At 39.2% G+C, this 27,036-nt stretch overlaps 2 protein-coding genes across 4 annotated transcripts in view; one reads left to right on the forward strand and one right to left on the reverse strand.

Moving 5' to 3' along the window:
* The window catches only part of LOC100619697 (zinc finger protein 420-like), a 380,349-nt gene that overhangs the window by 241,591 nt on the left and 111,722 nt on the right, over positions 1-27,036 (forward strand). The gene's annotated exons all lie outside the window — the stretch shown is intronic.
* Positions 13,413-27,036, reverse strand: part of LOC103095432 (zinc finger protein OZF-like) — a 41,975-nt gene continuing 28,351 nt past the window's right edge. For all 3 annotated transcript variants that reach the window (XM_056812777.1, XM_016428787.2, XM_056812767.1), the window contains one exon: positions 13,413-25,479. In XM_056812777.1, the coding sequence (XP_056668755.1) occupies positions 24,452-25,479 (1,028 nt within the window). In that variant the 3' untranslated portion in view covers positions 13,413-24,451. The remainder of the gene's footprint in view (positions 25,480-27,036) is intronic.

Consider the following 27,036-nt stretch of genomic DNA (forward strand, 5'->3'; position numbering starts at 1 on the left):
CATGGAAAGGCAAAAAATTAATTGGAAACTTTATCAAGGAAAGATAAAGACTGCAAAATGATTGGCAGGAACATGTGGCTTAGAATCTCATGAGCTACTGGGTAAGAGTTCCAAGCTACTGAAGACAGGTTTGTCCCAACTGCCACTGTCTTGTGTGGGAAGGAAATCACTTAAAAGACTGATATGGAAGAAGGCGGAGAATAAGGGGTTTAGCTTGTGGCTGCAGATCATCCATCTCTAACTGGCCCTTGAAGACTTCAGCTGGGTGGAGACTATATTTAGCCAGACTGCTGGACAGCTGGACAGAAGGAAAATCCTCAAGCCTGTTTGGAGCTTCTGTGATTTTCTTTTTTTTTACATTCTTTTTTTATTTGGTCAATTTCAAACATTATTCCTTGGTTACAAAAATCATTTTCTATTCCTCCCGCTCCTACCCCCACCCCTCCCATAGCTGATGTGCAACTCCATTGGGTATTACATGTGTCCTTGATCAGAACCAATTTCCATGTTGTTGGTGTTGCACTAGGATGTTCATTTAGAGTCTACATCCTCAATTATATTCCCTTGACCCATGTAATCAAGCAGTTGTTTTTCTTCTGTGTTTCTGAATGTGAATAGTATTCTTTCTCATAGATCCCTCCAGGTTGTTTAGGATCACTGCATTGCCACTAATGGAGAAGTCCATTACATTTGATTGTACCACAATGTATCAGTCGCTGTGTACATTGTTCTCCTGGTTCTGCTTCTTTCACTCTGCATCACTTCCTAGAGGTTGTTGCAGTACACGTGGAATTCCTCCACTTTATTATTCCTTTGAGCACAATAGTATTCCATCACCAACATATACCACAATTTGTTCAGCCATTCCTCAAATGAAGGGCATCCCCTCCTTTTCCAATTTTTTGCCACCACAAAGAGCACAGCTATGAATATTCTTCTACATGTCTTTTTCCTTATTATCTCTTTGGGGTACAAACCCAGCAGTGCTATAAACTTCTGTGATTTTCAACTGGGACTTAGACTTATCCAGGACTCTTGTATTGTGAGATTTGTCATTCTGTTGTACTTAACCTTAAGTAGCTTAGGTATTTAGGTATATAGTGGTTTTAATATTTAGGGATAAGTATTAGAATTTACCCTTTTCCCTCCTGTTATTCTCAAACCTCCATCTCCATCCTGTTAATAAAATTATATACATACATATATATACATATATATATATATATATATGTTTTCCTTTTGTGTTTTACCTAAATTATCCTCTAAAATCCTATCCTAACAAAACTAAATAATCTAATTCTTCAAATGGGATGGGTCAAAGAACAAATTTTAGAACCAATTAATGATTTAATTAAAGAGAATGACAATGAGGAGACAACATCTCAAAATTTATCAGTACACCCAAATCAGTATTTAGAGAAAATGTTATACTATTTATAACAATGAAAAAGAGAAAAAGGCAATGAGTGAATTGGACATGGAACTTAAAAAAAACTTAGAAAAAGAACAAACTGGCAATATCCAGTTAAAGACTAAATTAGAAATCCTAAAAAACAAAGGGAAAATTAACACAATTAAAAGTAGAGAACTAATGAACTAATAAATAATACAAGGGGTTGGTTTTATGAGGGGAATAAAAAATAGAATATAGGTTAATTTCATTGTTCAAAAAAGGAAAGAAGAACATCCAATTACCTTTTTCAAAAATGGAAAGGGTAAATATATCTCCAATGCAAAGGAAATTAAAGCAATCATTAGGAACTATTTGCACAATTATGACAATACATTTGACAATCTAAGTAAAGTGGATGAATATTTACAAAAATATTAACTTCCCAGATTAATAAAAGAGGAAATAGAATATTTAAATAATCTTGTTTCAGAAAAAAAAGAAATTGAACAGGCCATCAATGAACCCCCTATGAAAAAATCTCTAGATCCAGGTGGATTCACAAGTGAATTCTTTTAAACAATTAATCCCAATATTATATAAACCATTTGGGAAAATAAACATAGGAGTCCTGTCCAATACTTTTATAACACTAATATGGTACTGATAACTAAGCTAGGAAGACCCAAAATAGAAAGAATATTATAGACCAGTTTCATAAATGACTATCAATGCTGAAACCTTAAAAAAAAAAAAACATAGCAAAGAAAGTACAGAAATCTGTCACAAGGATTATTCACTATGACCAGGTGGGATTCATACCAAGCATGCTAGCCTGGTTTCATATTAGGAAAACTATCAGTATAATTGACCATATCAATAACAAAACTGTGGAGATAGGATTAACTCTCCCCTTGTCTATTTTTAGCTAAACAAATCAAGAACTTAAAAGTACCCCTATTTAATACTAAGTAAGAGAGTTGGCAAGTCACTTACTAGAGTAAGCTCACATCTCCAAAGGTCACTACTCTCCTTGGGAAGTGCTAGGCAAATTGAAAGACTGAGCTTGGTTCCCATAAAGTAGGGGAGCAACAGGAAGTGATGCTGAAAAAACTGCTTTAAAAAGCCAGCTCAAGGATTCAGTCAGGTTCTCTGCATAGGTCAGATTCCGTGTCAGCTTGCAGTGGTGAGTGTAGTGATTCCTTCCTTGGTTTTTCAGTGAGGAGACCTTCTCTGCTCATTGGAGCTTTGGTGGGACTCTTCCTTTAGCATGAGTCCTGGTGAGATTCTGGGTAGTTTTAGCCTTGTGTATGGCATATTCTTCAGTGTTGCTAGGTTCTTGGAATTTGGGCTTCCTAATTAGGATTTTGGATTTTGGTGATTGGTGATTTGGTGATTTGGTGATTGGATTTTGCTTTTGTATTTGCATTTGTGGTCTGGAGACTTTAGGATTAAATTTAGGGTATTTGTAGATTGGCAGTACTTTCTGGCTCTTTATCTACATTTTTTCACTTTTACTTTTTCCACTTCTTTGTAAAAATTGCTGACTTTGTCTTTGATTTGGACTCTGAGTCTGTTAAGGCTCTGAATCCTAACTTGGTTCTTACTGGGGCTCAGCCAGCTGGCCTTTGTTATTTTTATAACTTGTAGACAAAGTGAAGAATTATATACTTCTTATAAGGATAATAGTGTTAGTTATTGTAGAATAGGGAAAATTTGGGTTATTCCTATCAGGAAGGATCAGTGTAGCCTGTGGAAACAGGAGAAGTGGTTCCTTGCAGAACCAGGGAGTTTTATTTGGGTGGAGGAGTTAGAATCCCTTAGAGTTAGAAATATTTTTATAAGCTTATATTCTCAATAAATAGTTTATTTTTGTATAACAAGAGTCTTGTGAAGATGAGATTAACTCTCCCCTTCCCATTTTTAGATTTAATCACCAGAAGCATATACAGCCCATTTACACTTGAGTGGGGAAAGTCTGTGACCCATGTGTGCGATAGTGGGTGATGAATCAAAATTGACTGACTGCCCCCTGGGAAGTCCTAAGAAAAGCTGTAATTTGTACAAATGAAATGGAAGGAAGTCACAGGAAGTCATGAAAAGGAATGGTCTTTAAAAATGCCAAGAATTTCCTGTGGAGACATCTTTCCCCTTCAACTTGATCTTGAAGGAACTCCAGCTTGAGACCTTGGATTGCTCTTGGACTTTTCCTTTAGAACTACCATGTGGGGTGAGTGAAAAAGGCTGACTCCTTTCCTGGATTTTCTGAAGGGACTAGCCTCAGGAGAGGCCTACCCCTTTGAGAGAGGTTTCATGCATCCTCAGGTCCTTGGCTCAAGGCTGAGGCCCCTCCAGCTAAGGACTAATTAGCCCTGCCTGGGTTGAGTCAGGGGTCGGAGCAAAATACTTAGTGTGTAGGTTAGATATCTTACCCTATCCTCTCTCTGATTTTCTTTACTTTCACTCTCTATATTTTATAAATAAATTGCTAAAAAAATCATTTTGGAATTGATTAAAAATCCTGGTGACCGTACTGGCCCTTACAGTCTCCTTTGCTTCCTTGCATCTGACCCTGAAGAGAAATTCACTTATGAGCTTCACTTCACTTATATAAACTGAAGATACTTTGTAAGCACAGCAAGCAGAGTATCAAGTCAGTTTATATCCATAATCAATTCATTCATTGGTTAGTATTTTTACAACATCAAGGGGGAAAGCAGCCCTGAAAAGGTCTCAAAGAAAGCCCTCATACCAGAAGGCCAGTCCTTCCTGAACACCACACTACAATTAATTAAACGAGTCAGAGATAGATCGACAGAGTTCTTATCTATTATACAGCTGGATGTCATTCAGGGCCCTGTCTTGTGGGTCATACAAGTCAGTCAGAGAAGGATTTCATACTCATAATTTATTCTATGATAGTTTATGATGCTTCTAATTATCAGGATTAGACCTTCAGCTGAGGAAAGGCTTTGAATAAAGGCTCCTTTTGGGGATTCTTCATCCCTTTTGGGGTCAGGGAAACAACTGCATCTTCCATGGCAACCAGGACTCACTTGGTCATTAGTTCTGGGCCTAGAGTCAGATTAAATTCATGTTTGTCCAAGTCATTGTCCATGTCACCACAGGATTCATTTTCAAATCTGGCTTAGCTATTAAATAAGTCTTCATCTCATCTCTGAAGAACCCTCAAGATATTCCACAGAACTTCAAGGCTGGGCTGATTCTCTTACTTGATTCCAGAGGTTCTCAGTGCTAAATCAATTGTCTAAGGTTATTAGGCAACTCCTAGATACTTCTTACCTGATACCTAGATTGAAAACCAGGAAGTATTACTAAATCTTCTTTATTAGGAAGAAAAGTTTTACCATTTTTTGAAATTTAATATCATTGAAAATTCTTCTCAGGGCTATTTATGAAGTTTAGCAGTAGGCTAATCCATTCCCAAAAAGGCATGAGCAGTCTCCTTAGGCAAGAGCAAAGGGACCAAGGTAAGTAGATCCCAAGTCCATCTCCCTGAATCCTTTGACATTTTTTGTCATAGGACATACAATGTGTCCTAATCACCTTCGTCTAGTTGCCAGTCCTTGAAATACTTGAACAGGGCTATCATGTTCTCCCTGAGGCATCTCTTTTTCAAAGGCTAAGTATCCACAGTTGCTTCAAATGAGCCACAAAAAGCATGGATTTCACCAATACATTCACTCTCCTCTAGACATGCTCCTGTTTCTCAATGTTCTTCTTCAAGTAGGAAGCTCAAACTAAGCACAATATTCCAGATGAGATCTGACAAAAAGAGAGTACAAAAAGATAACCAGTTCTGGCTGCCACATTAAACTGGTGACACATAACAAGATCTGGTTCATTAATTCTTCTACGTCTTTTTCAAACCTCTGGCTAATTGTGGCTTCCTCTTGCTGTACTTTGAAAGTTCATATTATGTACCCAGATATAATCCTGTACATTTGACCACTTTGTAGAAATAGAAAAGAACCACACACTAAGAAGGTACTTCACACAATTAAAACCTGATCTAAATAATTGTAAAAACATTAATCACCCCTGGGCAGGATCAGCTAATATAATAAGAATGACAATCCTACCCAAATTAATCTACTTATTCAGTGCCATACCTATCAAAATACCAAAACAAATTTTATAGAATTAGAAAAAATTATAACAAAGTTCATTTGGAAGAACAAAAGATCAAGACTATCAAGGGAAATAATGAAAAAAAATGTGAAGTATGGGGGCATACCAGTTCCAGATCTTAAACTGTACTATAAAGCAGTGGTCATCTAAACAATATGGTACCAATTTACAAACAAAACATTCCCTAATCAACAAATGGTCAAGGGACATGGATAGGTAGTTTTTACATGATGAAATCAAAACTATCAATAAGCACATAAAAAAAGTGTTCTAAATCCCTTCTGATTAGAGAAGTGCAAATTAAAATAACTGATATACCACTTCACACCTAGCAGATTGGTCAATATGACAGCAAAAAAAAAAAGGAATAAATGTTGGAGGGGATGTGGCAAAATTGGGACACTAATACATTGCTAGTGGAGTTGTAAATTCGTCCAATTATTCTGAAGCCTAATTTGGAATTGTGTGCAAAGGGCTCAAAAGACTGTCTACACCTTGTTCCAGCCAAAGCACTGCTGGGTTTGTACCCTAAAGAGATAATGAGGAAAAAGACTTGTACAAAAATATTTATAGGCTCACTCTTTGTGGTGGTAAAAAATTGAAAAATGATGCCCATCGATTGGGGAATGGCTAAACACATTGTTGTATCTGCTAGTAATGGAATAATATTGTGCCAAAAGGAATAATGAACTGGAGGAATTCCATAAGGCCTGGAATGACCTCCAGGAAGTGATGCAGAGTGAGAGGAGCAGAACCAGGAGAACATTATACACAGAGAGGGATACACTGTGGCACAATCGAATGTAATGGACTTCTCTACTAGCAGCAATGCAATGATCCAAGATATTTCTGAGGGACCTATGAGAAAGAACACTATCCATATCCAGAGAAAGAACTGTGGGAGTAGAAACACAAAAGAACAATAAAATCTTGATCACATGGGTTGAATGGGGATATGATTGGGGATGTAGACTCTAAACAATCACCCTAGTGCAAATATCAATAATCTCTAGGTTTAGCTCTCAATCTACTAAGATAGCCTGCTACCCTTAGGTGAGATCAGGGATTAGAGGGAAGCACAGGAGTCCCTAAAGCCTCAGTCTCCCCACTCCAACCCCACACAGCCAGGAAGCACCCCCAGGATTGGTTTACCCTGTGCTCCCTTCTCTGTGCTATGGGTGAGCAGGCTGCTTCCTGAGCTGTGCTGTGCTGAGCAAAGCAAGAACTAGGAGCCCAGGTCAGCTTCCCCACAGGTTTGGCACTGGGGAAAGTGCAGGCTTAGGAGTGCCTGCTGGGTCCCAGAGCTTCTTGGATTTTTAGATAGTAAATTATCACTCTTTGTGGATGATATGATGGTATACTTAGAGAATACTAGAGAATCAAATAAAACACTCATTGAAAGAATTAACACTTTTAACAAAGTTGCAGGATACAAAATAAACTCATATAAATCATCAGCATTTCTGTATGTTTTGAACAAGCAGCAAGATTTAGGTAGAGAAATTCCATTTAAAATCACTTCAGATAATATAGAATACCTGGGAATTGATTGTCACAAAACACACACACACACACACACACACACACACACACACACACACACAAAACGGGGATTGTATGAACACGATTACAAAACGCTTTCCAAAAAATAAAGTTAAATCTAAACAATTGGGAAAAAACATTAACTAATATAATAAAAATGACAAATCTACCTCAGTTTGTTTCTTCTGTGCCACATCAATCAAAGTACCAAAAATTATTTTATAGAACTAAAAATAATGATAACAGAATTCATCTGGAAGAACAAGAGGTCAAGAATTTTCAGGAGATTAGTGAAAAAAAATGTGAAGAATGGTGCCCTAGAAGTACCAGATCGTAAACTCTACTATCAAGCAATGATCATCAAAAGATCTGGTCCTGGCAAAGAAATAGAAGGGTGGATCAATGAAACAGACTAGAGGAAAATGACTTCAGTAATCTAATGTTTGATATACCCAAAGATCCCAGCTTGTGGGATAAGAACTCACCATTTGTCAAAATCTGCTGAGAAAACTGGAAAACAGTATGGCAGAAACTAGTTCTAGACCAATATCTCATATCCTACACCAAGAGAAGGTCCAAATGGGTATAGGATTTAAATATAAAAGGTGTTATTAAGAGTAAATTAGAGGAATATTGAGTAGTTTACCTGTCAGATCTATGGAGAAGGAAAGAATGGATGATAAAGCAAGAGATAGAATATATTAGCAGATGTAAAATGAACAAATTTAATTATATTAAATATAAAGATTTTCTGTACAAACAAATCCAATGTAACCAATTGTAATAGTTAAAATTAAATTAGGAGGCTGCTAGTAGCTTTAATAATTTGATTACCTCAAAGTAGTGATAGTAAAGAGAGGAAAATGTAGGAAAGAGGTAGAGAGTAGCTATTTGCAGTTCTGATGGATTGAAGCTCACCACTGACATGGGTTCTTTCAGGTTCTAAGCTCCAGCAAGAAGAGAATAATCCATTCCCTCATTTCATGTTATAAGGAGTTTTCTCCACCCTCTAGCTTTCCCATGTCACATCTCAGGAACCAATCGTAATTCCAAAATTTGTTTGGCACTGTCCACAGGGCCAGTGCCTGTGGGATCAGTTTCCCATATCTTTGGTTTCAACTTCCTTTCTCTGAGGGTTTGTCTATACCTGCACATCTCAGTGGTAAATGACCTCCAGGTTACTGATTGATGACTTCAAACAAAACGACATAATGGGGAGAGAAATTCCCTTACCACAATCCCCCCCTGTGATTCTATTGGGAGACAAACATATTGAAATTTCCCCAAATGAGAGTTTGGTGAGATTAACATGCCTAGTTTCCCCAATGAATCAGCTCAAATATAATCAATGAGAAAGACATCTCAGAGTCAATCAGAGCACACACCACCAGACAGGCTTCTTTATTTAAATCAATTTCTTTTCACTTTCTTTCTTCTTTCCCTTGGCAATATGGCATCCCATGCAATCCCTCCCAGAATTTAGAACCACCAAACTCACCAAAACTGAAAAAGAATTAAGTATGGGGGAGAAAAGCAGGAGCACAGGTCACATAAGGGTCCCAGAAGGAAGGATATCATCAGGGTATCAAGGTCTCAGGGCTTCCTTCATTTCTACTCCTATAATCCCCACATACACACAGCCCAGCTGTTTTACACAAAGAAACCCCAAAGGGAGGGCCTGCAGATGGAGGCTGATAAACATGATCTGGGGTTAGAACAGCCACAAAGGATGAGACTCTGCAAAATGGAAGCCCTGTCCCAGCTGCTCTTTGGGCTCCTCATGCTTTGGGTCCCAGGTGAGAACATGGGACACCACCACATGCAGACATGCCATTTTTCCTAACCTGAGACCATCCTAGGGGACTCAAAATGTCTGGGGAGATGAACAAGTGCAGTCTCAGTGGAATGGAGATTTCTGTTTGGTCAGGGCCATTGGCAGAGCCAGGCTGGCTGGGGGCTGAGCATCCAAAGGAAGGGAGCCTGTGCTCTCTTCATTCCATGTCCTTGGTCATTGGTCATCCATTTCTGCTTTCAGGTTCCAGGGGAGAAGTTGTGCTGACCCAGTTTCCAGCCTCAGTGTCTGTGAGCCCAGGAGAGAGAGTCACCATCAGCTGCCAGGACAGTGAGAGTGTCAAACACAGTAATGGAAACAATTATCTAATCTGGCTCCAGTAGAAACCTGGATAATTTCCTTGGCTACTTATTTCAAGAGTTTCCAACTTGGGATCAGGAATCCTTGCCAGGTTCAGTGGCAGTGGTACTGAAAAAGATTCAATCAGTGGTGTCAGTGCTGAAGATGGGGCAGATTATTACTATGCTCAACAATCTGTTTATACTCACATAGTGCTACAGGCCAGAACAAAAACCTCCCCAGGTCTGGGCTGGCTGGAAAAAAAGAGGCTCAGCTGTCTCCTGTGCTTCCTTTCTACATCTCTTCTAATTTAATGACAAGATAACCTCGCTGTCACTTTGATCACTGGAAGCACAAAACCCCAGGAATTGGCTCATTCCCCTTTTGGGAAAAGTAATAGATACCAAGTGATCTTGGAATGGCCATCAGGGCTCAGTAATTAATATGATATTTCTTAAGCACTTGTGGCTATTGAAGGAACTCTATGATGTTCCTCCCATTGTTGTTTCTTTTCTCCCTGAACCATCAAATACAGTTTGAGTGGTTTGCATCTGCGTTGGGGGAAACCTCAAGCTTGTGCTGGATGATCTGGAGACTCTTTCTTGCTGGAAAGAGTCAGTGTGTTCAGTTTCCCACCCACCTCCCTACAAGAGGAACAACCACCTGCTCAAAAGAATCTGGAACTGAGTATTCATGTGGCAAAGGCTATTTTATTTCATCCTAGTGAGAATGGGGAGTCACAAGCCAATTTCACAGGAATTACAGCCAGAAAACAAGTACCAAGAATGGCAGCACACATGTGACAAGGAAATCACTTTAAAAGACTGGTTTTGGGGATTAAATTCAGACAAGATTTGCACTACATGAGAGAAGCAGTCTGTTAACTGGGCTATAGGGAAGGTGTTTTCCGTCTCTATTTCAGGGAAGGAAATTTCCTCATTCAAAGGTTCAGAAACAGGTCTGTTTCTGGTAGAGTGGTTGTTTGCCAATTGATCCTGTAAGAAACTTTTTAGATCTTCTAATTGGGCTTGCATTTTATCCTCAATTTTCCCCATTTTATCCTCCATATTTCCCATTTTATCCTCAATATTCCCTATTTTATCCTTAATATTTCCTATTTTATCCTCAATTTTTTCTATTTTATCCTCATTTTTTTTTTAATTTTAGCATCTCTAAATATAGTATTGAGGAGTACAAAAATGACAGTACCTATTAATATAAAAATTTGGAGGTATCCTGCATTCCTCAATCCTCCTAATTCTTCAGCTGCCATATAATTGTCAAAGAATGTAGTACTCATTTTTATATATATATTTTGTAATTTCACAAAACACGTGGGGAGCAGGGCAAAGCAACAAACTTTCCACAGGGTTTTTTTTTTTTAATCCAGGAAGTTGTTCCTTAAGGGAAAGGATATTTAGAAACAGCTCTTCCAGCCAGGACTTTAGAGTCCAGTTGCTGAGATTTAAAACAGCTGTTTTCTGTCTATCAGAGTCACACAGCTGGGAAGTATCCGAGATCCGATTTGAACCCAGGACCTTCTGTCTCTAGGCCTGGCTCTCAATCCGCTGAGCTACCCAGCTGTCCCTTAAGATTAAAGGGAAGAAAAAGAAAAAAACTGCTGATTCCAATTTAACTTAAGGAGAAAAGAGAAGAGAGAAAACGATTTTTATACTCACGTGTTCTAGCAGCTGTGTCTTTAAGCCAAGTTTTTTGTTAAAAAAAAAAAGGGACTAAGTGGTGAGACGGTATAGAAAAAAGGCAAGGAATTTCAGAAGTTTATTGAGAGGATTCTTTAGACTCCCGTGTGGTCAGCCACAATGTGACAAGGAAATCGCTTTAAAAGACTGATATATATTAATTTAAGGTCGCCAAGGAATTCAGCTATGTAATTCCTAAATGAAAACTCAAGTCAGCCGTCAGCCTTTTATAGAGTTTAATTACAAACAGGAGGAAGAAAGGAATTAGAGAGGGAGAGAGAGAGGGAGAGAGAAAGGGGAGAGAAGGGAATAGGGCTTAAATACCCCTTCTGTTTAGGCTGGGCCAAAAGGCCCAAGCCCTTAGATAGCTGGGGCAAAGAAAAGAGATCAGTCCCTATTACTCACGTGACCAAAATGGAGAAACAGTCTCAGAGCCCCCACCTTCAGCTTCCTTCAGAGAAAGCTTCTCAGAGCACACTGCCACCACCCTGACAAACTCCTCAACCACCACCCTGAGTCTTCAGACTCCCCTATCTTTAAGGAAACCATCCAAGTTCCCTCCCCTCAGTTCTCACATCTACCAATCACTGTCCATCAATTTCCCTGTGCCAATGGAGGCTCTAGTTTAACCCAGGACCGCCCAGAGGTCTCTGGCTTTGCACATGTCTGTTGAAGGTCATATTTTCAAATAATTAAATCTTTGATCCTTTGCTACAGCCCTTCCTAAATCCTGTTAACCTGAGTAGGGTAGAGATTGGAATAATTAAATTTTGATCTAGGCTGCAGCCCTTCCTCAATCCTGTTAGGACTGAGTAGGGTGGAGATTGATTCCAAGTATCTCCATTGTATCAATTCTAAAATCAATCATGACTCAAAGAAATTCCTGTTCTATGCTTAAGCATAGGTCAAAGTCCTTTCCATTGTTCAGCAAAAGGTTTCTGTCCTAAAGTAATCTTAAGAAGGGAGGAGGAGGAACCTCCCATGCCAATGGGGTTCACATTCCAATAGACTATCAGTAAGAAATTTTCCAAGTATGAAATTTCCCAATGGTGAAATTTCCAACATTTATAAGTCTAAGGAATTTTAAGGTTTATACACAGGCTGTCTTATTTTTTTTTTAAACCCTTACCTTCTGTCTTGGAATCAATACTGTGTATTGGTTCCAATGCATAAGAGTGGTAAGGGCTAGGCAATGGGGGTTAAGTGACTTGCCCAGGGTCTCACAACTGGGAAGTGTCTGAGGTCAGATTTGAACCTATGACCTCTCATATCTAGGCCTGTCTCTGAATCCACTGAGCTACCCCCCAGGCTCTCTTTTATTAACATGAATCCGTCCCTCCTCTCATTCATCATTGACTGGTTTCTAGAGAGTTATGATCTAGCCCCAAGAGCCAGCTAATCAGAATGAATTTACAACCCCAATCAGTCATGTTAAAGTAAAGCAACTTCGACTGTTAGCCACTTAAAGGAGATTAACTTATCACAGGTTGTTCCTCATCATGTCCTGCTGATGTAGATGTGGGGAAAAGAAGCTTAAACTAGGAATATGGATCTTAACTCAATTATCTTTTCTTCTTACTCCACTTTATGGACTCATGAGAGGAGTCCACCATCTTGTCAGGACCTGTTCCTCACACCTACCAGGATGAGGTTTACTGGAACCTACAATTATCCTGGTTTCGGGTATTAGAATAATGGCATCCACTTCCTCCACTCTCTCTTTTTCTTCTTTCTATATAAATCATATCAAGGAGCAGACTCAGTGCCCAGGAGAGCTCTGTCAAAGAAGACAGGATGGAGAGATAGACTCCAGAGGTCAGTAGTGGTCCTCTTCCCGGAACTCAGCAGGATGATCACACTTAATGTCAGACAAATTTCATTTCCTTTGAAGTGGGGTTACAGAGTAAGTTCATTAGATCATGCTTTAGTAGATTTGGCCTGGCTTTCAGGAAAGCAAAAAGTCTCCCACATTCCCTTTTTTTAAAAAAGATGGAAGAAAGTGGGTCAAAAGATAAGAGAGTTCTATGGATTAAGGAACTGGCTGGTTACTTATCTCAATACAGTCATAAAAGGTGTCAATGTTCCAAAGTGGATTCTAGTAAAGGACCAAGATTATCTATGCTTGTCCTATGCTAGCAAACATTTTTATTCAAGCTTTGGATAAAGGTACTGAGGGCAAGTCTAGCAGATTTACATATTCTTTACAAGTGGGAAGGGAACTATCACACGAAATAACAATCAGCATCCAAAAAAGGAAAGAAGGAAAAAACAAGAAAATTTGAGAGGCTAAAACAGTCAATGGGATCATTTATTTTATTTGACTATGCATATTTGTCATAAGGGATTTGCTTTTCTTTTTTCCAAGAATGGGGATGGGAAGTGCCAGAAATTGGGGAAAAGTATCAAAAAGAACATAAATAGTGTTACTGAGGTATCATTTTGAATGCAAAAAAGAGAACAGTAGGAAGGCCAGAAAGAAGCTGAGATGAGCAGGAGATTTGAAACTTGCAGGTTAAATTTATTATTTGCATAAAAACAAAAGCAAACTACATATAACAGAAATCTGTAGCATCATGAGCAATCCAATGTTTCCATCCTCTTTCATATATAGAAATGCTCATTTTATTTGTCTTTTTTTCCCAGGTACCATTTATTTCACTTGACATCCCTTCCTAGATGTCTCAGGGATGGTTTATGAACAACATCCTGAATCAAGGAATTGTCCAAAGTGAAATTACATATCCAATATTTATTTTCTCCATATGTTTCTAAAACAGGTTTTTATAATGAATCTTATTTATTAAAAAAAAACCTGGAAATACTTATTTGATTAGAGTGATGATCAGAGGTTCTGGGAATGTAGCTATCAGCAAACAAGTTACTTTTGACAAAGAGGAAGACTATTTTTACCTCCAAGATTGGTAGATGGGAAGAGGAATGAGGGAAGTAGACTGGTGAGATTCTTAGAGATACACAGGAATAGATGTTTAGACATAGAAAGAATGGTGATCTCAACAGTCCCAAGGAGGAATGAAAATCTTCCAAGGTCTCAGTCTTGTGCATTTCATATCCATGACCTTCCAGAAATCCCATAAAGGTGAGAAAACCAACATACTGGAAACTATCCTCTGATTCTTTACATTTCTGGAAGCTGGGAATGTAATCTCTGGGCCCACTAAGGATACATTCTGGCTATCTGGTTAACCTTTGTTTCTGATGAGAAATGTCCCATATCAGTTAATGCCAAACCTTTAACTAGGAAGTTATTCATCATAGCCTTTGAATCTCCCTCTATCCATGATCTTCCATCTTTCCATTGCCTGTGGGTCCCCTGAAGATGAACTGAATCAAACGAGGGAGGGAGGAGATCAAAAGTATAGACAATGGTAGGGAAGTCACAGGCACGTGAATGCAGAGATCAGCCTGGGGGAGGGTCGGTCCAGTTCCCCCCACTAGTCAGGCCCATCTTTCTGTCAGTCCAGGATTCACTTGCTGCCTTCCCAGGGGCTTCTATCTTCCTCCTCCCACTCTCAGCCTCTTCCTTCACCTCTCCTTGAAGTGCATCTTTTCATTGCTCTTAAAATAGCCTCTTAATCTTGTCATTTCCCTTTTCTAATGACTTTTCTGCACTCTACAGTGCAAACATCTCTCTCTCCTCCTCACTGACTCTGCTCTAGGCTCAGAGGTTTGGTCTCTTCTGGAGAGACAGAGAGGCCTCCCTTGTGTTAGCCACAACCAGCCTGGCCTTTCCCTGTGACCCTGCAGCTACCCTGGGCAGAGATGGAACCAGAGAGACCATTTAAGCATGAGATAACACACTCTGCTAATCCCAATATAGAGGCTGGCCTTCACCTGGGCTCTGAAGATGAAGCTGAGAGGCCAGAGGTGGTTCTGGGTCTGTTTTGCATGGGGAGGTCTCAGCCCCTGCACAAGGCTGTCCTGACATATAAATACATCTCTATCCCCATCTGCCTCATTCTGGGCTCAGAGCTCTCTGCCTGAAGCTCTACAGAGGACACAATGATGTCCCCATCCCAGCTCCTCTGCCTCCTGGTGCTCTGGGCTCAGGGTAAGACTAGCCACAGGCTGACATGGGGGGAGGTTCTGCAGGAGGTTCCAGAATTATAGACTGTATGAGGGAGGCAGATGGAGATGGTCTCTACAGCCAATGGGATGTCATGTCAGACTGAGGCACAAAACAGATGGTGTGAGACGAGGGGACTCACTGGGGAATTCATGGCCCCTGGATGTGGTCCTTTACCTGAATCTGCTTTTCCTCCTTTCTTTTTCCCATCCCAGAGTCCAGGACAGCCACTGTGATGACCCAGACTCCAGCCTCCCTGTCTGTGGCTCTGGGAGAGACACTCACCATCAGCTGCAGGGCCAGTCAGAGCATTGGCAGATTAGCCTGGTACCAGAAGCCTCCAGGAAAACCTCCCATGATGCACCCTGTGGCATTTGACTGCTTGTTTATCACATCTTACTGATGTTTGGATTATCCTGTACCTGTTGGCCGTTTGACACTTACTGAATTTCTGTACTGTGATAACTAATAGCTGAACGTGATGCCATCATTGGGCCCTATCAGACTTGCACACAAACCCTTTTCCCTTAGATTATCAAAGGGGGGGGTTAGCATTAGTTTAGTTAAGTATATTAATTTTGGGGTTATATAGTGAGTATAGGAATAGAGTAGGGAACCACTCAGAATCAATCTCTGTGGAGAGATTTGTAGATCTGGAGATGTATAGATATTTATTAATAGAATAAAATATATTCAAATCCCTTCCAACCTGTCCTTAGTATATTAAACCCCTGTTATTTATAACATAGGATTCTGTGTATGTGTGTGTCATCTCAGGGTCTGGCTCTGCCTGCACTGGGCTTGAATGGCCTTCCCAAACCAAGTTACTGGCCTAAATTAACATCCAATCCTATCCACTAAACCCCAACAGTTATATCAGCTGGAAAGTAGATGAGGTGAAACCTTTCAAAATAGAAAGTCGCCAGAAGCTCGAGGAGCCTTTTTGGAGCCGGACATCTATTTAAATGGGTTGTTCTTGTTATTGGTCCCTCATTTTTTAAAAGAACCAACAACATCAAGGGTTGATGTCTTAACTTGTTTGTGAATTGGAGGCAGAATTATCTAAAGTCATCAGCCTCACTCTCTCTTCTGGAGTCACTGAATTCCAGAGGCAAGACAAAAATCAAGATGCCTGGGATAACCTGGGAGCCATGGAAGACCTTGGCATCCTCTATGTCTGACCAAATTCTAAGTACTCCACAGAGCCTGCTTCAGCCAGCTTCATGTTCCTTGGAACAAATGGTTCTTATCCACCCATTCCAACAGGGGAGTCTTCACGTGCCTGACATAGATGCTCCCTAAATCACGGTAAGGTTTGTCCTTACATTGGCCATTACTCTCAACCTGATTGAGCCCATCAGCCAATACATTTTTACTAGGGGGTGCTGTTGGTCATGCTACAGCTTCTTGGAGCCACAGGTCAGAGTTACCTGACAGGTAGACACCCAAGTAGGAATGTAACCCTCAAAGGGGCTCAGCAAACCCTCACACCAGAGGTGCTAGTCCTCCCTGAACACCCATTTCACTTGAAACTCAAAGAATCATAGAGAGTTCCTATTACACAACTAGGTTGCATTCAGGGTCATCATCAGGGACCAGAGAAGTGGGTCTGGGACACATTTAATTCTCACAACTGGTTGTGTGACACCTGATGTTGCTTCCCTTTTCCATGATCATGCCTTCAGGTGAGGAGAGATGCTGAATGAAGTCCCCCTCTTGGGGATTCTTTGCCCCTTGGGGTCAGGAAAGAATGGCAGGATTATTAACATGATAGACAGAGAAATGAATTTAGAGTCAGAATGACCGCTAATACTCATCAGCCCTGTGATTCTGGGCATATATTCTCTGAACCTCAAATTCTTCTTCAGTAAATAGGGGATAATAAATAGTAGCACCTCCCTCAAAAAGTTGTGAGTATTGAAAGAGATACCACACATATATAAGTTCTTTTAAAACCTTTAAAGCTATGTCCATGTGACCTATTATTGCAATGGATCATAAGCTCTTTGGCTATTGAAATACCTAACTGGTTTAACTAATTTATTTGGGATAATTGTAGGTTCAAGGGTGGTATTATAGGGCCAGGAATCTGGTTGGGGAAGGGGATACCAACCCAGGGCAGGCAGAGCCAGATCCTGAACTAATAAACACAGACAATGTATAATAACAGGACAGTTTGGTTTAATAACTAAGGGGAAAATGAAAAGGGTTTGGGATATCTAAACTAAAGGCCATAAATAACCCTCCCCCCAAACAAGCTGGTAACTTCAGAGATGGTGTCTGTACTGTCAGCTCTCTACCTAAAAATCCCAATTCCTACTATAAACTGCACTTCTCTAACCCAAATTCCCTCCTTGGATGGTGATGGAGGTAGTAGGATAGGAAGGTAAAGCAGGAACAGGGTTCAAAGGGAAGATCTCACTGCCAGATAGCTTTTGGTGTCTTCAGCAGCTCTGTAGAAATATTTCTCAGTCAGCATCAATAAGATACACAGGAACAGGTAGTTGGTAAAATGGATCACAAGGAAAGCCACAGGAGAGAGAATAGCCAGTTCACTAGGTCCACCCTAGAGGATTAGACTGCAACTCAACCTCCTCCTTCCCCTGACTGTTAGGAAAAGAAACTGCCCTGTCACTTCTCCAGAGTTCTGGAACCTTCTTGCTTCTGCCTTTGCAGGATCTCCTGCTCATTCCCTTATATCCTTATAACACTATAAATACTACTTCCCTAGGACCTAAGAAGTACTTAATAAATACTTATTGAAACTGAACTTTAGAATTGTGTTATGATTTGTGTAAAGATTAAAATTAGGGAATATGGGGAGACTGAGGCAGGTAGAAATTAGTTTCTCTCTGCAAGGAGTATTATATTTTTTAGAGGCTTATTAAAGGTTAAAGATTAAAGAATATACAAGTAAGAAACATGTGCCTAGGCCAGAGGCCTAGACAAAATAACCTCACATCACAGAAGAGATGCATCTGCTCCAAAACGGAAATCCAAAAGATGCCCAAAAACCTTTGCCACCAGCTTAAATCCTTCCTCCATCTCGGCCCACCTCAGAATTCCCGTGAGATAACAAAGCATTTTGGGGAAGTGGAGCAAAGGCTTGTGGGGATTGTAGTCCTGTATTCGAGTCCATTTTTTTACATTTGATCAAGAGACTGACTTTTGGATACTAGCATAAGTTTATTGATTATGTCATGATTATTGGCTAGATAAGCATCACAAACAATAATGTGACATAGGTCTCCATGGCTCCCTCTTGACCAGGAATGACCTGAGATGGTTTTAGGAAGCTTAATAAATAACATTTTAGAAGCTCATTAATTATCCCCTCCTTGATGATTCCAAGACATATCTAATTGGTGATAGCTGTATAATTGAAAATCTATTACTCTAAAAAAAGAACTACATTTCCTGGGAACCCACTGATTTCCTGTCATTATGTACTTCAAATAGACAGGAAATAAAATTGAGTGGGCAGACCTGCTGGCCCTTCCTCTCTGGCGTGCAGCCAGCGTGGTGACGGTACTGAGTGGGGATTTTAAATGGGCTAATCAGCCATGGGCACATGGTCTTTATTTTGTATTCTCTTTATTCCTTGATTTCTAATGATCCCTAATAAATCTCCTAAAATATATTTTTTATTGAGATTTAATTTTAATTTTTACAGTTTTGGGCAACCAAAAGGTATGAGAAAAACTCTCATTTTTTTTTTTGAGATAGCCTAGATCAATTTTTAAGCCACGTTTCTCCTGGCAAGGCTTTTTGCACACACCCCTACCCCCACGAACTCTGAGAGGACTCCAAACTCTCTATCTGAGCTGCTGCCCTATTACTGCCAGTTTGTATATTTGTTTGTTTTTCTTTTTGCCTGGTTGCCCTTCCTATAGGCCTGGCTGTTTTCAGTTTGAGGACTCTTTCACTCTGCTTGAGCTCATGTTCCTCAGTTCCTCAGTTCCTCCCTCCTGCCCCTGGCAATCCTCCTCCTGATCTCTGGCCCTGTTCCTATTCCTGCTCCTAGAAAATTAAGGAGATAGTCAACAAAACATTGTAGCTAAGTTGCAGGGTCAGAGGGTAGAATCAACATGGCCCAGTTTTAGGTTGGGGAATTCTGAGCACAGATTTGCCAGAAGTTTTATGCCAAAAAAGAAGGTCCTACCTAAGTGGGTACATAAGAATCCTTAGGTTTAATTTTGTAAGTGGGATCTCCTAGTGATATTCTGGGGGAACATCTGTATTAACCCTGCAACCATGTTGCTCTCATCTATTTTTCCAGGGGAATAATCATAGCAATTCCTATAATAAGGGGATGTTAATAGGGAAAGTTGCTCAGGGGGGTTTAAGTGAATGTTTCCATCCTTTCTGGGGGCCACTTTGTGACCCTCAGTCTCCACCTGCGACCAGGTCAGACAACATGGGTTTGACAGCTCCTGGCAATTAAAATTTTTATTGTATCATGTTCTGAATAGGATGCCTTTATTATTTCTGCTTTTTTGCATTTGGTTGTGAAGTTTTTGTGCCCTAGAATATGGTCAATTTTAGAATATGTACTATGTGCCACTGAAAGGGAGTCATATTCCTTTTTAACCCCATTCAGTTTTCTCCAGAGATCTATTAAATCTCACTTTTCTAGAATTTTATTAACTTCTTTTACTTCTTATTTATTTTTCAGTTATATTTATCTAGTCCTGAGAGGGGAAGGTTAAGGTCTTCCACTAGTACAGTTTTTCTGTCTATTTCTTTCTTAAGCTCTTTTGTTTCTCTGTTAAGAATTTGAATGCTATACTATTTGATAAATATGTTAAGTATTGATATTACTACATTGTCTATAGTACTTTTTATCAAGATGTATCAACCTTCCTTATGTCATTTAATTAGATCTATTTTTGCTTCAGTTTTGTCTGAGATCATGATTGCCACTTCTGATTTTTTTTAAATCTCAGTTGAAGCCTAACACATTCCGCTCCATCCCCTTACCTTTATTTTGTGTTTGTCTACCTGATTCATATGTTTCTTGTAAACAGCATATGATAAGATTCTGGTTTTAATCCACTCGGCTATCAGCTGCCATTTTAAGGGTGAGTTTATCCCATTTACATTCAGTTATGATTAACATCTATGGATCCCCTTCCATCTTGTTTCCCCCCTTTTAATCTTGTGCTTTCTCCTTTCACACCATCCCTCCACAAATGTTTTGCTTTTAATTGCCCTCCTCATTCCCTCTCCTTTATATTGCACCCCCTCCTTATCACCCTATTTCACATTCCCTTCTACTTCTCTATATGTTAAGATAGGATTCTATACCCCAATGAATCTGATTGTTATTCCTTCTCTAAACCAATATTGATCAGTGTAATATTGCCTGTCACCACCCTCATCCTCCCCTCCACTGTAATAGCTTTATGTTTCATGCCTCTTATGGTGGTATAATTTATCCCATTTTATCTCTCTCTTCTCTTTTATGACAAGGAAATCACTTTAAAAGACTGATATATATTAATTTAAGGTCGCCAAGGAATTCAGCTATGTGATTCCTTAATGAAAACTCAAGTCAGCAGTCAACCTTTTATGGAGTTTAATTACAAACAGGAGGAAGAAAGGTATGAGAGAGAGAGAGAGAGAGAGAGAGAGAGAGAGAGAGAGAGAGAGAGAGAGAGAGAGAGAGAGAGAGAAAGAGAGAGAACACTTGTAAGCCAAGATGCAAGCTGGGAACATGTCTGTCAATCAAGAAGAAGGAGTTTCCAAACAGAATGTCAGAACGTTCCCAGGAGTTGGCTTAAATACCCCCTCTGTTTAGGCTGGGCCAAAAGGCCCAAGCCCTTAGATAGCTGAGGCAAAGAAAAGAGATCAGTCCCTATCACTCACGTGACCAAAATGGAGAAAGAGTCTCAGGGGCCTCCACCTCCGGCTTTCTTCAGAGCAAGCTTCTCAGAGCACAACCTTTCAGAGCAAAACCTCTCCAACCAACCTCTTGGTCCTCAGACCCCTCTCCCTTTAAGGAAACCATCTCAGTTCCCTCCCCTCAGTTCTCACATCTACTAATTACTGTCCATGTCTTCCCTGTGCCAATGGTGGCTCTAGCTTAACCCAGGACCACCCAGAGGTCTGTGGCTTTGCACATGTCTGTTGAAGGTCATATTCTCAAATAATTAAATCTTGATCCTTTGCTGCAGCCCTTCCTAAATCCTGTTAGGACTGAGTAGGGTGGAGATTGGAAGTTCCAAGACCTGGTTCTGTCATTCCAAGTATCTCTATTGTATCAATTCTAAAATCAATCATGACTCAAAGAACTTCCTGTTCTATGCTTAAGCATAGGTCAAAGTCCTTTCCATTGTTCAGCAAAAGGTTTCTGTCCTAAAGTAATCTTAAGTAGGGAGGAGAAGGGTCCTTCTCCCATGCCAATGGGGTTCACATTCCAATAGACTATCAGTAGGAAATTTTTCAAGTATGAAATTTCCCATTGGTGAAATTTCCAACATTTATAAGTATAAGAAATTTTAAGGTTTACAGGATGAATCTAGATTTGATGGACCTGTCTTAAAATAAATTCTAATGCAGTAGTACTTCAATTCACAACTGTTTTCCTGTCATGATAATTGACCTTGTATGTGTGAGTATGAAACTCCCTTCCCCCTTTTATGATTATAATAGTATTAGTCTTTATGATTTTTTATAACAGTCATTAGTTTTGAGTTTATAAGTCAAATTATAGTTTGCTTCATAAAAAATTATAAACATTACCTAAGATAATTACAGTTTGGGATACTATCAAATCTTATTTACATCCTGACCTTAAGCTTATAACCCAGAAGATTCCATAAATCCTACCACACCCCTTTTGGGTATATAACAAGATGGTCAGACAAAAAGAGGAATGATGGTCTTGTTTGTAGAAAAAGACAAAAATGCAGGAGGTGGAGGGTTACTTTTGTTTTCACATTTTATTTAACAAAAACTGCTGACTTCTACTATTCCACCATAATCATCAGTGAAAACACCCAAACCATGAGTACTGCAAAGTTACTACCCATAGTGATCTTTTTTACACTTACAGGATTAATTTCACTGCTGTCATCAAGAAGATGCCCATATGAATGATTTTGCATCCATTCTATTTTCACTGTGACTGTATTTTCTATCACTGTCATGAGATTTCTTGGAATAAAAAAGCTATCTCCTAAGTCTCAGGGTCTCTGCTCTTGATTTGAACAGGGTCCAGCTTTATTGGGAGTCTGGTCTCCTCCCAACAAACTTATTTAGCTTGGAGTTCTGTACTGCTGTGATAAATTTTAGCAGCATATTTTGCAGAGACCTCAATGCAAAATGAGCTTAAGACTTGATATGTAAGTGATAGGTTTAGAAATTGCAGAACTAAGTATATTTGTATCAGTTATGTTACACTGGCCTCTGAATGCAATCAGTCCAGAGTGTCAAGATGATAGATGTGTGGTGATTTTCTATGTAAGATAATTATTTTGATAATGCATTAAACTGAATAGAAATCACTAGAATATCAATAATTTTATTAAAATCTACAATATAATTTCTTATCTTTTAATTTTTGCTTTGTAGGAATTTTTGGGAAAACATTATATAGTAAATGATGCTAATTACAAATGATTTCTATAGAGCAAAGACATTATTCCCTTATGAAATTAATGTCACTTTAGATCTAGATACTGTGGCATTTAAACCAGTAGTTGGTATAAACTGTAACAATTAAAGTAGTGGTTCATAAACTGTGACCGCAAAGATGTTTTTTTATATTAAAAATAAAGTGGTCACCAGGGAAAAATTCCCAAATATGAAATATACCCAAGTCAACTGGGTTTTTATGGAGATTTTAATTAATACAAATAAGGAATAAATGAAAGAGAGCAAGAGGAAACAATGATAAAAGAGATAGGCTAGCCTAGGCCAACCTAGGCTTTTAAGCCTTAAGAAAGAGATCAGTCAGTCTTTAATCCACTCATCACAAGATTTGTCCCAAGCAAGATTCTAGTGTTCAGAGAGAGCCACCAGTTCAGCTTCGGCAAGCTGAACTAAGTTCAGCCACCAAGCCCTTCAAGGCAGCTCTGGCAAGCTGCCTCTCTCCAATTCAGCTTTTGCCAGCTGAATCTTTTTTTAGAGACCTCTTTTGAGCTCCTTTTAAAGAGAATTTTCTCCTATGTCACCTCCCCATAGTTCTTACATCTACCAATCACAGTAAACGTTTTCCAAAGGACAGACCATTCTTAATTCACACCTGAGTAGACTAAACTTTTGAGTAATTCACACCTGAGTAGACTAAAACCTCTGAGTAAGTTCTTACCTCTTTGCCACTTGCAAGTTTACAAGTTGCCTGACCTTTATAGGTACTTAGCACCCTTTTGTATTAGATCTAAAAATAGGCACAACTTAAGAGCTTTTGCCTTACTATAAGTATGGGTTAAGTATTTTTCATTGTTCAGCAAGGAGTTTACAACTTTATCTTCCCCTAAGGCATGCTTAATATGGGTGAAGTAGAGGTCTCACATTCCTGATCAAGTACCTTCATTGTTTAAAATGGGGAATAGTCTTAACCAAGTGTTCTGAAGTAGGGTCTGAGAATTTTTAAGATTCACAATACCATGAATTAATGAATTAAGACATTTGAGAAGAGGGTTAGAATTTTAAAAAAAAAAACTGAAGTATTTAATTAGACATGTAAAGCAAATGATAACTTGTTTCCACTTTTAATCTTGGTTTAATATAGTAAAAATTACCTATTTTATACCATATAATGTTATCTATTTCTTATTTGGTCATAAACTCTTTCCTTATCAATAAATTGATCTGAAAGGTAAACTATTCTATGCTCCCTTAATTTGTTTATGGGATCACACTTATCAAAACCTTTTCTCTGCCCACTAACTCACGAATCTCATCTTAGGAGCCACAGTTCAGGGGGCAGTGCAGGAGACATCACTCTGCCCTCACCTCATAATTTTAACTCTATTGCTGCTTTTACCCACCTTCTAGTCTATCCCCACTCATTGGTTTCCATCATGCAATCCTTGCCTCTTAATCAAGTTTAGACTTATGCCAGGTGCAAGAGTAGAGCTGCATGAGAAAATCTTTCCATATAGCTTGTATCCTTAAGGTTTCTCCCCATTGTGGATTCTCTGATATACAGCAATTTTGGAGTTCTGTCTGAAAGTTTTTCCAAACTGACTGTATTCATAAGGTTTCTCCCCAGTGTGGGCTCTCTGATGTATAGCAACACTGGACTTACTTGTGAATTTCTTTCCACATTGCTTGAATTCATAACATTTTTCCCTAGTATGGACTCTCTGATGTACAGCCAGACTGGAGCTACTTGTGAATGTCTTTCTACACTGATTACATTCATAAGGTTTCTCCCCAGTGTGGCTTCCTTGATGCTCAGCAAGTTTGGAGCTCCAACTGAATGTATTTCCACACTGCTTGCATTAATAAGGTTTCTCCCCACTGTGGATTTTCTGATGTACAACAAGATGGGATTTCTGAGTGAAAACTTTTCCACATTGCTTGCACTGATAGGGTTTATACCCAGTGTGGATTGTCTGATGTGCAGCAAGATAGGATCTCCGACTGAATGCCTTTCCACATTGCTTACATTCATAAGGTTTCTCCCCAGTGTGGATTTTCTGATGTGCAGCAAGATAGGATTTCCGACTGAATACTTTTCCACATTGCTTGCACTGATAGGGTTTGTACCCAGTGTGGATTGTCTGATGTACAGCCAGATGGGGGCTCTGTCTGAATGTTTTTCCACACTGTTTGCATTCATAAGGTTTCTCCCCAGTGTGGCATTTCTGATGATGAACAAGATTGGAGCTCTGTCTGAAAGTTTTTCCACATTGCTTGCATTCATAAGGTTTCTCACCAGTGTGGATTCTCTGATGTACAGTAAGATTGGCGTTCTGACTGAATGTCTTTCCACACTGCTTGCATTCATAAGGTTTCTCTCCAGTGTGCACTCTCTGATGTAGAACAAGACTGGAGCTCTGACCGAATGTCTTTCCACATTGATTGCATTCATAATGTTTCTCCCTAGTGTGGAGTCTCTGATGTAGAACAAGACTGGAGCTCTGACTGAATGTCTTTCCACATTGATTGCATTCATAGAGTTTCTCCCTAATGTGGACTCTCTGGTGTAGAACAAGACTGGATCTCAGTCTGAATGTCTTTCCACATTGATTGCATTCATAAGGTTTATCCCCAGTATGGATTCTCTGATGCCCTGTAAGACTGATGCTGTGCATAAAAGTCTTACTGCACTGATTATTTTCACTAGATTTTTCCTTTGTGGGAATTCTTTGATATTCAATATGAGAAGAATTTGGAGGTGCAACACAGAATTCTCTGAAAGCAAAATTATCGAGACCATCAATCATGAATCTCTGTAGGTCCATCTCTTCCACAGGAAAGCTCACCTCTGTTCGATTCACTTTCATTTCAGGTCTTATCTGTTGTTCTAATAGAAACAAACAGTAAAACATACATTTATAGTGATATATACACATGTATAACTCTATCTCTTTTACTCCATTGTCAGAAAATACACTGCTTTATATCCTATTTCCTCAAGTAAGAAGAAAGTCTTTCAACTAAAATGGGCACAATCTTTTGAAAATGCTATTAAATCAAAGCTAAATGATTTAAATAATAAAGATCTTACCAAGGCATCTCTTTGCCTCTTCATAACAAATCTGGGATTTTGGACAGGCTAGCTTTATTACATTCCTAACTCAGACCATGACCTCAGAAAAGCTGGATGAGTGACTTGACTCAAAATCCTGGTAACTGAGACCACATCTTGTGGCTGGACATGCTCTGTCCACAGTACTAGAAAATTCACTTTCAATATTTTTGCTTTCATTTTCATTATCTATACATTCCTCTCTTCATGGGTATGACAACACTGGGTGCATGTAAACTAAATATTCCTATTATTTCATCATCTAGCTTCTCTGTAAGCATCATGTAATTCCCTTCATGATTGCTTTGAATCTTATTTTTTCTTCCAGTATCTGAGATGAGATGAAGAAATTCAGCACTCTTTTTTGCATTTATCCAAGGCATAAAAGATTTTGTTCTGTTCCTGACTACTTGAGAATAGTCTTTACTTTACTTTAAATGCCTCTTTCCACTAAAATAAAATCCTTCTACTGAATACAGTTTAAACAAAAACATGGCATTCCCAAGTTTAAATATATGTCTCATACCATAAGTTGAGTTGATGATCCTTTTTAAGAAAATAGGTAAGAAAGCTATACAATTCTCTTCCTATTTTCTACCTTATATAGATGCTGGCATTTTCATGACATTTTTCTTAAAAATCCCAATACAGATGGTGGTACATTCTCATTGTACCTCAGAAACTTCCTAGGACTTTTAAGCCTAGGCAAGTCAAAGGAGCTCTGTTGGTATCAGGCTCCTCAATTATAACATGGACATAATAACATTAAGTGACTCCTAGGATTCCTATGAGTATCTAATCAGTTAATATTCATAAAGTATATGACACACTAGGGGCCATATGCAAATGGTGATGTTTATTGTTATCATTAGAATTTGAATTATTTCCTCTTTTGGTTGCTTTTTCCTGAAACTTTCATTCTCTTCACTCCTCTAGTCCCTGTTGAATTAAATGCATTCCCATTCCCCAACACTCCTTTCTCCTTGAGTCATCTGAGTGAGATTCAGGATCTGTGGCTTTTTTCTAAACCATCTCTATGTCTGGGGACTAGATTGTGAGCTCCAGGAGAGCCCAGACTGGTGTTTCCCTTCCTTTGTATGCTCAGGGTTTAGCAAGATTCCTAGAACATATTTATTATTTAATACATATTTACTGACTGGGTCCAGGGATTATATCAGGCCCAAACTCTACCAGTACCCTTGCATTCTGTCTCTCTCCTGGAAGGCAAATGCATGCTCTGCCCTCAGCTGTATTTCTGTCTCTCTCTTACCCTTATTTCTCAGCAGTCAACAGTAACTCCATTGGAACTAGAGCAGACCCAATCATTAAGAT

This window comes from Monodelphis domestica, chromosome 1 (genome assembly GCF_027887165.1).
Source record: "Monodelphis domestica isolate mMonDom1 chromosome 1, mMonDom1.pri, whole genome shotgun sequence".
Classification (NCBI taxonomy): Eukaryota; Metazoa; Chordata; class Mammalia; order Didelphimorphia; family Didelphidae; genus Monodelphis; species Monodelphis domestica.